Here is a 17583-nt window from a genome sequence, read left to right as displayed (position 1 = left end):
AGTTCTTGCTAAGTTGAGACTTTTATTCCTCCTGTCTGAGCCTTCCAAGTGGCTGGAATTAAAGGTATGCCCAGAAATATTTCCTATTTTAAAGGGTAGTTTCTTAACTTTCTTAAATGAATAATGGTGAGTATTGGATCATTGTGGTATTTAAATTCCAAGTGATGTAGTTTTATTTTAAAATGTATAAATTTGTGGGCTGGGAATGCAGTTTTAGTGGTAGATTGCTTGCCTAGTATGTGTGAGACTTTGAATTCAGTCCCCAAACACACACATACACACGCACACGCACAGATTTGTAAATTTGCAATATTCTAGTAATTATATTTCTTGCAAATATTTTAAACTATGATGAAAATATGAGGAGGTTAGTAGTTTCTCAATTTTTTTTCTCTTGGTATTAGGGATTGAACTCAGGGTAGCTTAACCACTAAGCCACATCTTTAGCCCTTTTTTATATTCAATTTTGAGACAGGGTCTCTCTGAGTTGCTTAGGGCCTCCTAAGTTGCTGAGGCTTACTTTAAACTCCCAATCCTCCTATGTCAGCTTCCCGAGCCACTAGGACTACAAAAAAGTCTTCCTGGTCTTTCTGGTGGTGCACACCTGCAATCTTCACAACTTGACTCAAGAGCCAGAAGGATCTCAAGTTCAAGTCTAGTCTTCAGCAAATTAGGGAGTCCCTAAGGAACTTATTGAGACCCTTAAATAAAAAATAAATAAAAAGATCAGGGGATATATCTCAGTAGGAAAGCCCCCATGGGTTCAGTCTGTATCAAAAAGACCAAAAAACCAAAGAAAGCAATAGCTACGAATAGTAGTGGTAAGTAACTACAAATTTTGTGAATGATTACTGTCTCCTTCACTGGACAGGTTTTATAACTTTCCATAGTTATTTAAAATGTGCTTCAGAAACCTTGACAATAGAGAGGTTTACATCCAGATAAGTAAAACGGGATTCATAGTAAAATGATTTGAAAACAGGAAGATCTTTCTGCCTTTACGTTGTATAGATGGTATTTATTGTGTGGTTTCTCCTTGCCAGCTGCTCTTCTACTCACAACATGTATTGACTCATTAAGTCCTCTCCACTCTATGTGCCAGATACTATTATATCCCCATTGTACAGAGCTGGAAATTATATAGAAGGCAGAGCCAAGTTTTCAATCATTATAGTCTAATTCCAAAGTTTGTGTCCTTAAGCCTTGCACTATTTTACTTCTTGGACAGAAAGACATAACACAGAAAAGTCACTAATAATAGAAAACAGATTATATATGATTCAATCTTTCACAAACTATTTTCTAAAATCTATTTAATCAGCTAATCAAAGATCTCTGTTTACATCACTAGGGCCAAATTGTTGGCTCGTGTGTTCGTTTCCACATTAATCATGCCTCTGATGTCTTTCTAAATGGATTTGCCACCAGGGTGAGTCTATGGGCGACTGAGAGTGGGACACTGTACCTTAAAACTGAAAAGGAATGACTAAGAATGCTAGCAACATTAAAACAGTTAAAACTGATTATTGCATCAAAGCAAAAACAAGAGTCAATATATGAAATGTGCATTTTATTTAACATTCTTGGTCATTTAAAATTTGACATTCATAAATATTTGGCAAATCATTACAGAATCCTTTGTTTATATAAACAGAGGGTGATTAAACCAGTTCCAACAAATTTCGCTGTACTTTGAATAGAGGATTAATGGATTTTTTTTTCTTTGACACTTTTTCAAAAGAATTAACCTTGGTCACAAGTGGAAAGCTTATAAAATGCCAACTAAAAATATCTGAAATGTTTTAAATATTAATCTTTAACACCAGTACAGTGCCTGGCATTTCAGAAGTTGTCCATAAACTTTTCTCAAATAGCTGAAAATATGAAAATCAGTCTTCTTCAACAGTATTATATGTTACTATACTAATTAATTACACTTTTTTATAATCTTTTGGTTCCAGATTAATTTTAAAGAGGTACAAAAATCTCCTCCTAACATTGGGTGTTTATTCCTCTTGGTGCTGGGGATTGAACCCAGGGCCCATGCACATGTTAAGTACATGCTCTACCATTGAGCTACACCCTATTCCTCTCCCTGAAGTCTTCCTCTAGTGGGCAAAAGCTAGAATAAATTAACAGTAACCATAGAGAGAAATTCCCCTTTGATTTTAGCAATGCTCCTGTGGTGAAAAATGTTATTGCTAGAGTTGCATGAACTTCTCTGAAGCATGTGAGTGTATGATGAATGAATTCCTTTGGCTGGATGGAGAGTTCAGAGAGGTCTATGATAAATGCATAAAACTATGATAAGGAATGACATTTTGCTAATTTTATTAATTAATTTTAATTTAACTCATTTTAATGATGTAGCGATTCCTAAGTCATGTGATTCAATTATTTCCTGAGAAAGTGAAAAACAAAACAAAATGAGCAAAATTGGTGCTGTTTTCTTTTTTCTTTTTCTTTTTTTTTTTTTCGGGCCTTATGCATGCTGGACAAGCTCTCTGCCACAGAGCTACCTCTGAACTCCTCATGCTGTTTATGTAAAAAATTAATTCCCAAATCCCAGTCTCAGGCAGAGACTTATCCACTTAAAACTGAGGGAAAAATAATCACATTTTACACATGAGTGATTTTAGATATTAGGAATCACGAGACTGTGCTGTTGATTTTAATTTTCACTATTTTTAAATTAATTGGTGATACTGATAGTGAATTGTTTTTTATTCACACTGACACATATTAATGTCTTTGAGTAAACCCACATAATAATATACATAAAAAGATGAGTCCACTTAAACTTGATTATCTGAATTGACACTTTAACTGTTTGCTCTGTAAGTTATTCCAGAGGGTTTAAAAATTGTTTTTCTTCACTTGAGATATTAGTACAAAATTAAAAACAAGGAATCTTAAAGAAGGTCTGGGGCCAGGTGTGTATCTCAGTGGTAGAACTCATACTCAGCACACTGGGGGACCTGATTCCACTCCCTAGCATTACATTTAAAAAAACTCTTTTCTGATACTGGATATCATTATTTCTACTATATATTAATATTTTTAACATAGATCCTTTAATGGCAATTTATCAAGGTTTTAACACTGTAAAGTTAGCTAAGGAATATCTTAAAATGCAAATGAAATGATATTGATGTGGAATTACTATATGTGTGTGTTGATGTGTATGGATATGTACATACTTGTCTCATTATTCTCAGGAGATGTTCATCTTGTTTCATGAAGATCTCAAAGGGATAATATGCAGTTATCTAATCTTAGCTTTATATATTTCAAGATCATGAAAGTCAATTATACAACATATAAAACTCTAAGTAAAACTAAAACATGTAAACAACAAATAGCTAAGCAACCAACTATTAATTAGAGGAGTAACTGGCTCTGTGCTGAATAGTATTGAAATACAAGTGCTCAGTATAGCTGAAGTAAAAATATAAGGAAAGATGCAGATTAGTGGTGAATTGAATGCATATCTAGTTACTCCTTTCTGAAGGTCCATAAAACAACTTTCCAAAGATGTTTTAATGAAAAACTTTCTACATATGTAAGAGTAAACACACTCATAATCTAGATTTAATGATTATCAAAACTACTGCAGGGGCTGGGGAGATAGCTCAGCTGGTAGAGTGCTTGCCTCGCAAGCACAAGGCCCTGAGTTCGATCCCCAGTACCGCAAAAAAAAAAAAAAAAAAACTATTGCATTTGCTTTAATTGTTCTTTTTGTCCTTTTTTTCTTAGCCAAAGGATTTAAAAGTGAATCAGACACCATCTCATTTTGTTTCTGTGTATCACAACCTCAATCTTGTAAGAAAGAACATTTTCTTGTAGGGTTTTTATTTTGTTGTGTTTTTGTGGTGCTGGGGCCAGACCCTCACACATTCACACATGATCTATCACTGATGTAAACCCCCAGCCCAAAGGACATTTTCATATATATATAACAATGATAAAACACATATATAGTATAATTGTATATAATATCATATATACATATTTATAATGTGTGTTCTGAGTATACTTTAGGACATATTTATGTTAAAGGAATCTTTAAGAAAAGAATCTGTCATTTGTTTGAAATTTACAAATTTCAAATTTATTATTTCAAATTTACATGGGCATTCTGTATTTTATTTGGTGAACTTTCATTGACCTTGTCATTACCAATAATGGTAATTTCTCATAATTTCAATATCTAACAATCTACCTCCTCATCACTGCTCTTATATGCAATTTCTTCTATTCAAACCAAATAATCATTCAACCTCACAGGGACCTACAATGCACTTAGCCTTAACACCTTTACACTATCATGCACCCCTTCCCCAAATCCTCATGTCCCTTCTTACCCATCTTAAATTTTATGGTTAGCCATTTATCTTTGTTTCCTTACATACCTCATAAATACCTTTGCTTCTCTTTCAACTTTCTTGAACTTGACTGACTAAATCATAGTCTGGCTCTGTAATTGAATGTAGTGTGTACACACCCATATATTCAACCAAGAAAAATTATTTTAATTTTAATATTGCAAATGTCACAATGAGCCCTTGTTGCAACTCATCAATCATAAAATATTTTGTTAGATTAGTAGTTCTCAAACTTTGGTGCCCATGCCAGCAGCATTAGCTATGCGGCAACGTCTTAGAAATGGAAATACTTGGGCTGGGGAGATAGCTCAGCTGGTAGAGTGCTTGCCTGGCAAGCACAAGGCCTTGAGTTCGATCCCTAGTACCGCAAAAAAAAAAAAAAAGAAAAAAAAAGAAATGGAAATACTTGGTTGAGTCCCACCCTAGGCCTGAATTAGAAAATCTGAGATTGGGGGCACCAGGGGTGTAGTATAGAGATAGAGCACTTGCCTTATATATGCAAGGCCATGAGTTTGATTCCCAGCATTGGAAGGAAGGGAGGGAAGGGAGGTTAAAATGGAAGAAAGGAAGGGAGGGGAAAAAATAGAATCTGGTCATACACAGTGGCACACACCTATAATCCCTGTGACTTGGAAGGCTATGTTAGGAGGATTACAAATTCAAGGTCAGTCTAAACAACTTAGTGAGACCCTGTCTCAAAATAAAAAATAAAAAGAGCTGGGGATGTGGCTCAGTGGTAGAGCACCCCTGGGTTTGATCTCTAGTACAAACAAAAAAAAAAAAAAAAAAAAAGAGGAGAAGAAGAAAAATCTGTGTTGGGACCTAGCAATATATGATTCAACAAGCCTTCTGGTGATTCTGTTACACTGGATCTCAAATATAGCATGCAACAGAACCATAAGAAAAGCTTAAGAAACAAATTGCTGCACCCTGCTCTCAGAGTTTCTGAGTCAAGTTCAGGGCAGGGACCGAGATTTTGCATTTTTATAAGATCCCCACTGATGCTGTTGCTGATGGAGTTGTTGTACTTTGAGAACCTGTACTCTAGACCACTCACTCAATTCTTTTTGGTACACTTTTGAAAGTCAACCTTTTAATATCCTTACATTCCTCTTCAAATTTTGCGTGTCTATTCCCCAAACTGATTCTCAGCTGATGATGCTGTTTAGTACTTCACTGTCAGAAAATAAGAGCAATCAGAATAGAACTTCCCATGTTCCCACCAATAACATCTGCCTCATCTCCCTGCACCTGTACTCATATACACAACCGAGGTGTATTCCAACACTAACAACCAATTCTCTACAGACACCAATGCATATTCTACAATTAAATTCTGATACTAACTACCTGAAGTTACTTTTATATCTTATAAATTAAAGAGTTTGATTCCATTATAAATCCCCACTTTAGACCCCAATTGCAAGTCCCTGGTTGCCATTTGTACTCCTGACTGACTATACATAAGGGGTCCCCATGACCCCAGTTGATAATTTGCTACAATGACTCAGGGAACTCTGGGAAATACTTTTCTTACATTTACTGGTTTATTATAAAAGAATAAACTCAGGTACAGACAAATGAAAGAGATACATGGGGCAAGAAATAGGAAAAAGGATGAAGAGCTTCCGTGCCTTCCCTAGATACACCACCTTCCCAGAACTTCCATGTGTTCACCAATTCAGGAAGCTCTCTGAACCTACTTATTTTGAATTTTATGGAGGCTTCATTATGTAAACACGATTGAATAAATCATTGGCCATTGGTGATAAAGTCAATTTCCAGTCCCTCTCACTTCCATAGTGGCCAGTGACAGGACTGAAAGTTTCAACCCTTTAATCAAAAGGTTGGTTCACCTAGCAACCAGACCTATCCTGAGGGTATCTAGAAGCCCCACTCTAAGTCATCTCATCTTCTTAAACTCAGGTGTGATCAAAGCAGGCTTTTATGAGTAATAAAATGTAGTCCTATCACTTGGGAAATTCCAAGGATTTTAGGATCTCTGCCTGGAACTGGGACAAAGACCAAAGACAATATATTATTATACCACAACTACCTTATCTCCAGTTGCTGGAGATGAACCTTCCATTTTCATATGTAATGATACCTCTTCCAGTTGGGCACTGGATCCTGTCACCTCTGTGCCACATAGGAAATAAGTGTAATTATTTTTTCCCATCACACTTCCACGTCATGAAAATTTCCCTTTCTGCTGGATCCCCCTTAGTATTCATATGTTATTTCTCACTCCTACAAAAAAACTCCCCAAGGCCAAGATCTTATTTCTTGACCCTATATTCTCTCTCTAGTTACTGGGATTCTCCTATTTTATTATAAAACCCCACAAAGGTATTGTCCGCATTTATTCTTTCCTTGTTCATTTCTCCCTATTGCAATCAATGATAACTAAAGTGATATTTGAAGGGTCTGTAGAAGATGGCTGAGTGGGAAGGGGAGACTGCACAGGAAAGTTACTAAGGAAGATGAGTTCAAATAGGCAAGAATGAAGCAAAGGAATATGATGGGACATTAAGTTGAAAGTGAACAGGGACTAAACTGGGCAGGCCTTATGAAATCTTGAAATATATTCAGTCATGCACTGCATAACTATGTTTCTGTCCATGATGATCTGAATATATAACAGTGGTCTCATAAGGTTAGAGTATAGCCTAGGTGTGTAGTAGACTATACCATCTAGGTTGTGTGTGTCATTTTGATGTCTGTACAAAGACGGTATCAGCTACAACACCTCAGTTCTTAGGTCCTATCCTGAATCCCCTTTCCTGATACACAATTCCAAAATTCTTGGACTCTTCAAGGTGTCTTTTTGTATGCCAATGGGCTGAGTTGACTGATGGAGCTGGTCAACCCTAACTAGCTTCAGCCTGGGTCAGTCACTGGAAATACCAAGGCATGATTTGAGGACTGAAACCTTCAGCCACACCCATCCCCAACCTTCAGAAGGGGATGCCTAAGTAAAGAAACCTCCATAACCCCCCCCCCAAAGACTGCGTTTAGAGAGCTTCTGAAGAGCTGAGATTTCTGAACATATGAAGATTTTTGAACACATGAAGATTTCTGGAGAGTAGCATGCCCAGAGAGGGCTGGAGGTTCTGTGCCCCTTTACATATACCTTACTCTATTTCTTCTGTATCTTTTGTAATATATTTTATAATCTTCATCTGTATCCTTTGTAATATACTTTACAATAAACTGACAAACCTAAGTTTACCTGGATTCTGTGAATTGCTCTATCAAATTAATGGAACCCAGGAAGGGGGCTGTGAAAACCCAATTTATAGCTGGTTCGTCAGAACCCCAGGTAAAATAACCTGGGGCTAGCAATGGGCATTGGGTGGGGGTCGAAACAGAGCCTTCAACCTGTGGGATCTGATGCTAATTCCAGATGGATAATATCAGAATTAAGTTGAGTTAGGGGACCCCAAGCTGATGTCCATTGCTGAAGGACTACTTGCTTCATTTGTGAGGAAAACCCCCATATATTTGGTCATAGAAGTTGCCTGTGTTGATTGTTGAGTTTGAATGAATTTGTTTTTTCTCTGCAGATCTCAGGATTCTGAACTAGGTGCTATTAAAGGTTTTTTTTTCCTAAAGTACTGGTGTTGCATAATCCAATTTCAATTTTGGAAAAAAAAAAAAAACTGACTCTGAAGTAGAAAGGAAATTGATAATAAAATTAGTTCCTGGAAGACAAGTTAAGAGTTTGATACAGTAGAGATATATTAATCGAGTTAGTGACAGTGGGGATGGTGAGTCCTTGGAACTCTTTCGAGAGATATTTGAAAGATAGAATGGAGAGAATTTGGCAATTGTATTTGTTTATTTCTCTGCACTGAAAGGAGTTGGAGTTGGTTTTGTAGAATAAATAATTGGTGAAGCTTCAGTTGAAAAATGTTTCATGTACTTAAGAAAAATGCATTCTTTTCATATTTATAAAAATAATTGGGCTGGGTTGTGTCTTAGTGGTAGAGCACTTGCCTAGCATGCGTGAGGCCCTGGGTTTGATCCTTGACACCACATAGAAATAAAATTAAGGTATTATGTTCACCCACAACTAAAGCAAAATATTAAAAAAATTACTTGGGCCTGTGTAGTGGTGCATACCTCTAATTCTGGTGACTAAGGAGGCTGAGGCAGTTGTATTGCAAATTCAAGGCCAGAGTAGGCAACTTAGTGAGACCTGGTCTCAAAATACAATAAAAAGCATTGGGGATGTAGAGTGTCCCTTGGTTTAATCACCAGCACCTCAAACACAAGCACACACACACACACACACACACACACACACACACACTCAAACGAAAAGCAACTTGTGGTTGTAGCTTTTGGGTTTATTATCATATCAAAATTTCAAGTATTTTGAAAACTTGGTTTTCCAATTTCTTGGTAGTAGAACCTATTCACAGAACATTATAAACTAGAATCTAATTTACAACTTTTTCTACTTAATCTAGATATGTCATGCTATAATCTAAATTGTAAAGTTGTTTTTAACATAGAAATGATAAACCATAGGCTTTCCTTTTTAGGTAAGTCTAAGAACTATTTCTCTATAAGTTCCTAAAAGAATTGTATGAATTAGCTCCTGCTGTGGTGTAAATTGTTCCCCAAAGTTCATGTGTTGGGAATTTAATCCTCAGTGCAACAGTGTTGGGAGGTAGGGTCTAATAAGAGGTGATTAGGTCATGAGGGCAGGCAGAGACCTCATGGATTAATGGATTAATGTTCTCTTAGGAGTAGGTTAGTTATGGTGAGAATGGATTTGTTATAAAAGCAAATTCAGCACTAAAAGTAGTAAAACGACTCTTTCCAGGTGTGGGTCCCCCAACACCAGACTTCCCAGCCACCAAAATGGTAAGAAATGAATCTGTTCCTTATAAATTACCCAGTTGTAGTATGTACTGTTACAGCAATGCAAAATGAACTATGAGAGTACCTCACTACAGAGCTCTCTCTTCCAGAATTGTTAAGAAGCCTGGTTATTGCTATAAATGCAAAGACTCTATTTGAAGAACTCTTATGCAGATGTTGGAATTTCCATATTTTTTAGGAAGGGTATCTTATCATTAATGTTGCTTAGAATTGAGCATTGCTTTCATTTGCTTGTATAAATGCTTTTCTGGGATACATTTTTTGGTGTGTGTGGTACCCGAGATTGCACTGTTTGTACTTTTGCTATTTTTTTGTAATTGTTTGTTTTTTGTGCTGTGAGTGGAATATAGTGCCTTGCACATGCTAAGCAAGTATTTTACCACTGAGCTATGCCCTCAGCCCCTATTTTTGTTTTGTTATGGGTCATTTGGGTAAAGAAAAGTTACAAACTACTTAGACTCTAGAGTTCATAGGATTATAAAAATGGAAATAATATGAAATTTAGTCCTATTATTTTTTAGCAAAAGATGAATTTCAAGCCAATAAATGTAATCTTGGAGGACATAAATTAATTTTATTCAATTTTACAAAAAATTTTGATGGTTAAATATTTCTACTTCACTCCTACTATACACCTTATTTATAAGGCTTATTACCTGTAGAAAATGATATGGGGGCAGGTTGAGGCTGTAGCTCAGTGGCAGAGCACTTGCCTAGCATGTGTGAGGCACTGGGTTTGATCCTTAGCACGGCATAAAAATAAATAAAATAAAGGCATTCTGTCCATCTACAACTATGAAAATTTTAAAAAAATGATAGTGATAATGAACAGGTAGATATGGGCAGTGGGAACATGGAAAATGAGGGGTCAGTTCTAAACACTGAGCCTATGTACTACTAACTTTCAACTTGTTTTTAAAGAAACAACTTACACAAAGTCATCCTGGCCTGGCTCTGACTTAATAGCCCCATAACATATTATTCACAGGGTTGAGGAGTGTTTGCCTAAGACCCCTCCTTTGGTAAGAGGAAGGCAGATTGCCCTGACTGGAGGCTGGTAAGCTCAATAGCTTCAAAGTCTGCAAAAGAAAGTTCTAGATAAAATCAGCCTGTGCAAACCAAAACGACCAAACTTGCCTTCAGGTCTTTGGTACATTATTTAAACTTATTGTAATTATAAATTTTCACCTCTCTGGGTTTCATTTAGACCCTCATGAGTATGACATATGCAATAAGGATTTATACATTTGATATAATCCAATTGTCAATCAAGAGCTAGCGGGTGGTGCCCGAGTGGGACCTCTGGAAATTTCCTCTCCTATTCCATAAAAACCGAGTTCAAAGAAGTGGGTTGTCCATCTCCTCTTTGAGATGATCCACTTTCTCCCTTGAGAGTGCCCCTGCCCTTCTCTTCTACTAAATTTTCCTACACCTTCTGCAAAAGGTACAAGAATATACAGGAGAAAGTCTTTCTCATCCCTGTGCCCAGTCATCTTATTCTTTCTCTCCCCAGACACAGGTCCTCTGTATCTTTGCAGATCCATGGGCCTGTAGGATGAAATAAAGTTCCTTTGCATCAGGGCATGCAGGGAAATAAAGGACTTTCTCATCATACCATCAAGATAAACCACAGGCACATATTTAGGCCAACCTCATCTGGGGATGTAGCTCAGTGATAGAATGCTTGCCTGGTATGGGTGAGGCCTTGGATTTGACCAAAGGCAATATAATGGCAGCAAGGATTTTGGTAATTTGTGGGAACACATTGCAAAGCTGCTGCACACCAGGAATGTTCCTTCTAAGTGATAAAACTTTCTTAAAAAAAAGAAAAAAAGGCTATACAAACGTTATTTATTAAGTGCTATTATGTAACAATATAAATTCCTACCACCCAGATTTGGATTTTAAGGGTAGTTTGTTAGACCTAAGTAATCACAGTATTTTGTAAGAGTTGTGACCCTTTTTTTGTGATATGTGAACACAATCTAGTAAACTTTTGGTTCATTTTCAACTACTTTTCACCATATAAAATAAAACAAATTCAGTTTTTATTTTAAAATAGAATTTATTAAATACTACAGTGAATTCAATACATTAAAAATTGTTTTTCTTGTCAGTATTGGCACATGTTGAAGATAGTTTTAAAGTACTGCTAAATTAACACCTCAAAAAATCTTAAACTTGAAATCATTTTCCATTAAAAAATAAAGCCTAGTAGTGTTATAAAAGTACTGGCACTTACCTATCAAAGTGTTATAAAAAGAATCTCATACTCAAATCAATCATCGAAGAAGTAAAAATCTAATCACGTTACTTTTTAAAAAGTTCTCATTTCAGCAAAATACAACAGAAAGTAAAACAGCAGGCAAAAGCTACCTAATTTACAATGATTGGTCTGCCCTACTAGGAAATGTTGCAATGTAAGTAGACAAACTATAGCTATTTTTCAAAGATGTATATTTCAAAGGAATAGAAAAGCTATTTACAATACTTTTTGTTTAATCAAAGTACAACATGATGACATTGAATATTCTGCTCTATTTTAGTTGTACCTTATTTGCCAATACTGACAAACTTAAAATTTAGTTTTAAAAATAATTTACTCCCCTAATGAACATTTTCATATACAAAGGTTGTCCTAAGTATGGAAACATTAAACAAGTAAATTTATATTTACAGTCTTTGCTATATTAAAGTCTATATATTACTGTCAATTTTTTGTACTTTAAAAAATTCAGTGATCAAACACAATAATATTCCAAAGGTTGAATAATTTGACTCAGATCTTTTGAATTCACAGAGTATTTTTCTTCCAGGAAGCATAAAGTGATTTATATTCAGCATTTTGATTTTATTTGCATTACCCTCACCTAACCCCCTTCAGAATTTTCTTCTAAGGTAAATAGGGTACTGAAAATAAATTTTTAAAACTGTAGAATTGACCCTTTAGCATCAACTTTTTTGAATAAATTCAACTTTTTTCTTACCAATGGAATGCTATAAAGTCTCTTTAAACCAGTACCTCCCACTAGTCTGAAATACAATTCTTATGTTTCTAAAATTTCATTTGACTATCAGGCTGAAATTCTGGAGATCAAACAATAAATTAGTTCAAATATTTTTTAGTCAAATACAAAAAATATTTTTGGTAATATTTAAAGCAGAAATTGAACAAAGAAAATTGGAAAATTCATTTGTATTTATTATAAACATATCATTCACCAATATCTCTAGGGACACGTAACTAAAATATACAAATGCCAATAGCAAAGGGACCCAAATTCTCTTCCATCAACAAAAAACTAGTCTCTAACAAGGAATTGTTGATGTAAAAAATCTACAAGTTAGAAGGAAATGATTTATTAGGATACCAAGGTCTTTCCTCATAAGCCTCATATTTATTTTTGCTGGACTAAATTGATAGAAAAATAATCAATCTTACAATTTGAGATAACTTAAGAGTTCTGTTTGATAAATCACAAAAATGTTCATAGGGACTTTCTAGGAAGTCAATTTTATACAGTAAATATTAATAAGTACAACATATTTTCTTGTTTAGAGACATGTTTAGAAAAACCCAGCATCTCTTTCTTTTAAAGTTATTGGTGGTGGGAGAACGTAAGAGATGATAGAACTTTTTAAAGCCAAATTTTCATCTTCCCTATTCTTTGTTCATTTTGATTCCCAAAATAAAATACTCCTGGGCTGGGGATATGGCTCAGTTGGTAGAGTGCCTGCCTCACATGCACAAGGCCCTGGGTTCAATCCCCAGCACCGCAAAAAAAAAAAAAGAGCCAAAATAAAATATTCCTATATGCTATTTTGTCTAAATAACTATTTTCAACTAGTTTGCCAGGGGGATGGTTTAAGTTGAGTAAAAGGTTGACATTGAGGATGGAGAAACTCCAAAAATTTTACTTTATCTTTCCTTTGTGTGTGTGTGTGTGTGTGTGTGTTGTGGTAGTGGGAATTGAACCCAGGGGTCCTCTACCTTTACATCCCCAGTCCTTTTACTTTTTTGTTTTGAGAAAAGGTCTAATTAGTAGCCCAGGTTGACTTCAAAATTGCAATTCTCCTGCCTCAGCCTCCCAAGCAGCTGGGATTACAGGCATCTGCCACTGATCTTTTTCTTATTCCTATTTACTAAGACTTCTTGTGGTTGTGGGGCTAGAGATCCAATCCAGGGCTTTGTATATATGCTAGGCCAGTGCTCTACCATTGATCTAACATGCCCATCAATAAGCTTTTTTTTTTTAAAGTTTTTATTTTTTAAAAGTTAATATGTGCATTACAGGAAAAATAAATAAGCTTTTAATAGGTAAGGAGAACAAAATTTTACTTCCTTAATAAATAATGGTAACATAAATAAAATTTGTATCAAATAAATCAGATTTCATATTTTAGTTAATATTTTCCTGGAGCAAAATTAGATTAAGAAAATAAAATATTAGTTACTAGTTAATGAAATTAAAGTATTTTGAACAATTGACTTACATGAACGTAGTTTTTAAAAAATAGTAATTTTTTTCATAGTATGTAGTTGAGGCTTCTGAATATCAAAGTTTGAATAAGAATGAAAATAATTTTGCTAAAAAAGCTGTATTTTGGCAAACATTTTATTGATATTACAAATGAAAATATAGTTGGAATTTTAAAATGGCACTTAATCTGTTGTTCTCTTTATCGAATGTGCCAAATAAATTAGATTCCTTTGAAAAAATCCAAACTTGTTATAAAACAAAGACAAAATTAAGATGAACTCTGACTTGTCAGATAAGTCATTTGCCATAAATAAGAGGACTCATAATTGTATTAAGTAGAAAGTGGGGTTGGCTATCAATGGGATTTCTCTATTTTTAATTTACTGAGCAAAAGTTAAATAAAAGCATCTAATGCTAAATTTAGTGTAAACATCAAAGGTCTGATCCATTTTTAAAGACATTAATTTTATCTTTTATTAAGTTGAACTGGTCTTAGAATGAGAGACTAGATTTGTTCACTTTTTTTTTTTTAATGTGACAGGATCTTGCTATGATGTCCAGGCTGGTTTCGTACTCCTGGGCTGAAATGATCCTCCTTCCCCAGCCTCCTGAGCAGCTGGAACTACAGGTGTATGCCATCAGGTCTAGCTTCTGTTCACATATTTTGTGTATTATTTCAAAGAAATGCAAAATTCTGTTGCTTTTTCAATCACTTGTCATTTGGAAATTTCTTAGAGAAAATAAAACAGAAAGACAATGTGCACTCCCAAGGAAAATGTTCAAGGCCCCACCTGAGATTTTACAAAGAATGAGGAAAAAGATTTTTCCAAGTTGGAAGTTACGGAGTGATTAACTGGTCTAAACTACTCATTTTGTAGATGGGAAAACAGACACAAAAGTACACTTGCACTTTGTATGTTAAAAAATTATCCTCTTCCAAGGTTAACAGTTGTTACTTAAGGGAAAAGAAGTGGAAATTATGGTAGAGGGCTTGCCTTGCAAGCACAAAGCCCTGGGTTCAATCCCCAGCACCGCAAAAAAAAAAAAAAAAAAAAAAAAAAAAAAAAGAAGTGGAAATTAGGGAGAAACAAGATAACAGGGAGGGGAAATTATAAGGGATGTTTCACACAAACAGTGAGTCATATATATTAATATATAATTGGGTAAGAAAATTTTTTAAAAAGATGAACAGCAACAAAACTAAATTTCAAAGATCAGAAATACCAAAGTGAAACTAAAAGTTAGTGCAAAATTTTAAGCTACATCTTCAAAAAAATGGTGAACCACTACAAACTAGATTTCAGTTTTCGTGTCCTTATAATAACTTCTATATATTATGTTTCTCTATACCTGGAAAAATATTCTAATACACATGCATTCTGAAGTAATTTAGGTTCTTGAGTTTTAAAAAACTTACTATAAAAATATGTTTATATTTATTCCCAAATCATATATTTGTACCTTGGAATGATATGAGGTTCAAATTTTCATTGTTGTTTGCCTTCTTGCATGGTCTTAAACACTTATTTTTATAGCGGAGATAAAATATATATAATCCTTTAAGAAAAAAATCTGTTTGGAAACTTGCTTTGACAGTTACTTTGATCTATCATTAGAGTTGAAAGAAATAAATTTCACTAAGGAAAATACAGGGGTGAGTCAAGGTTTTTTTAGAAAAATATACTGTATATAATACATCTTGGAAATTACACAGACCATATGCTTTTATTTAATGTGAAGGCACAACTTTAACATAATTAAAAGTAAATGCATTTTAATTATGTATGAAATAATTGTCAGTATTAGCTCATAAAAATATATATTTGCAAACACATCATTGAAAATGTTTTAGGATTGTCAATTCAAGAGTTGAATTAAAAAGTCAAACTCTGTTTGTAGAAAATCAATAACACATTATTGCAGGTCCATATAATATTATTGTTGGGCAATCTGTTCATCAGTAGTCACTGGGTTTTCTTCATTTGTTGAATAGTCCAGTTGGTCCATCATCTAGGCATAAATAAATAAAATCTGTCAGAATATGAAAACTTTCAATTTACCCCCTATATTCACTAATTCAGCAAAAGGATTCCTAGTTTCCATAAAAGACACAGAGGGTGCCACGGAACTCTGCATTCCTTTGGTAATACTCTTCTGGTTCAACATCCATGCTCCTAAGGAGGTGGTCAGGGTGATAACAAAATTTTCAGGAAGCCTAAACATGTGACTCTGTGCCAATCTGATAACTGCTGTTTTGGACCTTTCATTATTTCCATTTTGTGATATGAATACTGCCCTTCATGCAGTGAAACTTTCACCACAAGAGGAAGATATTTCTGATGCATATTCTAGGACATAATTCCACTTTATCTACTTATATAAGTGGAAAATCTAAAACTGACCCCAGATGTCACTGTGAGAATACCTACTGGCTTTGCGACGGTGTAACTTTACTGAAACCTTGAACTGATCTTAAGATAATTTAAGAATGATACATGGAATTTTGGAAACATTATATAACAAAAATTTCTACTAAAAACAAACTTGCAGGCAGGCACTTAAAGGTCAGATGATACTTGGAAACAAAATTGAGAAGATGTTTACTATAGACTATATTAAAGGTATTACCTTTATGCTTTTCTCAATTGATCTTTTCAGCTCTGCCCATATTCCCATAAAAATTGTTTTATATTTGGGAATAAAGGAAGAAGGAACTGCTTAAACATTTTCAGTCTCTTTTACCCTGTTCTTCAGATAAAACTACTTAAAAACAGAAAAAAGTATTTATTGTCTTTGGGCTAGAGATGCAACTCAGTAGTATACTAGAGCACTTGCCTAGCATACATAAAGCCCTAGATTTGACCCTCACCACCCGAAATGTTAAAAAAAAAAAAAAAGTATTTGTTTTTTGTGAAGATTCTTGAAGACTTTTAGACTAGTGATTATATTTTAGTAATGTGATGCACTGTTTTTGTAAACTGGTTCTACAAGCTTTGAAACATCGTTTTTTGTAAAAGTAAGAGAAAGAAGGATTCATTGTAAATGGGATTTTTGGACATGCCAGATAAGCAGAGTATAAGCTGAGGTTTTCAGCTGACAAATGTCTCAACCAATGCAGACAACTTAAAAAGCTCAGAACTTCAATTCTCTGGGTTATATCAAGTCCCCAGTAAGCTCCGTGGTCTTTATTTGCCAAAGATGACCCCTAGATTAAGTTAGTTACATGTTCACAGGAATTATAGGGAAGAAGGAGGAAATGAGTAAAAGCCAGGGAATCAGGATGTAGCTCAGTGGAAGAGCACTTGCCTAGTATGCATGAGGTCCTGCTTTCCATTCCCAGCATCAGAAAAACAAAAAAATAAATATAATACAATAAAACATTTTGGAATTACAATATCTTAGTTCAGAAATATTGATTTCTCTTACATATTTCCAGGTTCTGTTTAAAAATAAATGAAAACCAAATTAACACAGGTAACATTTATTAAGCAATTCACTATTTGAAATATAAGCTGAAGATGCTGAATAGTTAATTTTATTTAAAAAAATTTTTTTAGTTGTCAATGGACCTTTATTTTATTTACTTATATGCGGTGATGAGAATTGAACCCAGTGCCTCACACATGCTAGGCAAGCACTCTACCACTGAGCTTTTTGACCCTAGTTCATGAACAGTTCACTTTCATAACAATTTAAATGAGAAAAGAAAAGGAGAAACATGTAAGATAAATATAGGTCCCTTTTCTTCTAATAATCTAAAAGCTCTGGATATAATAGGCTAGAGTTATGGGGGGACAAAACTGAAGCAGCATCGAAAGAATGAA

General features: G+C 34.6%; 1 protein-coding gene across 2 annotated transcripts in view; it reads right to left on the bottom strand.

The window, feature by feature from the left end:
- Positions 1-14835: 14835 nt before the first annotated feature.
- Positions 14836-17583, bottom strand: part of Sppl2a (signal peptide peptidase like 2A) — a 41812-nt gene continuing 39064 nt past the window's right edge. For both annotated transcript variants that reach the window (XM_047542160.1, XM_047542162.1), the window contains one exon: positions 14836-15769. In XM_047542160.1, coding sequence (XP_047398116.1) covers positions 15695-15769 — 75 coding nt within the window. In that variant the 3' untranslated portion in view covers positions 14836-15694. The remainder of the gene's footprint in view (positions 15770-17583) is intronic.

Source organism: Sciurus carolinensis, chromosome 2 (assembly GCF_902686445.1).
Source record: "Sciurus carolinensis chromosome 2, mSciCar1.2, whole genome shotgun sequence".
Taxonomy (NCBI): Eukaryota; Metazoa; Chordata; class Mammalia; order Rodentia; family Sciuridae; genus Sciurus; species Sciurus carolinensis.
This window is presented reverse-complemented; position numbering and strand designations above follow the sequence as displayed.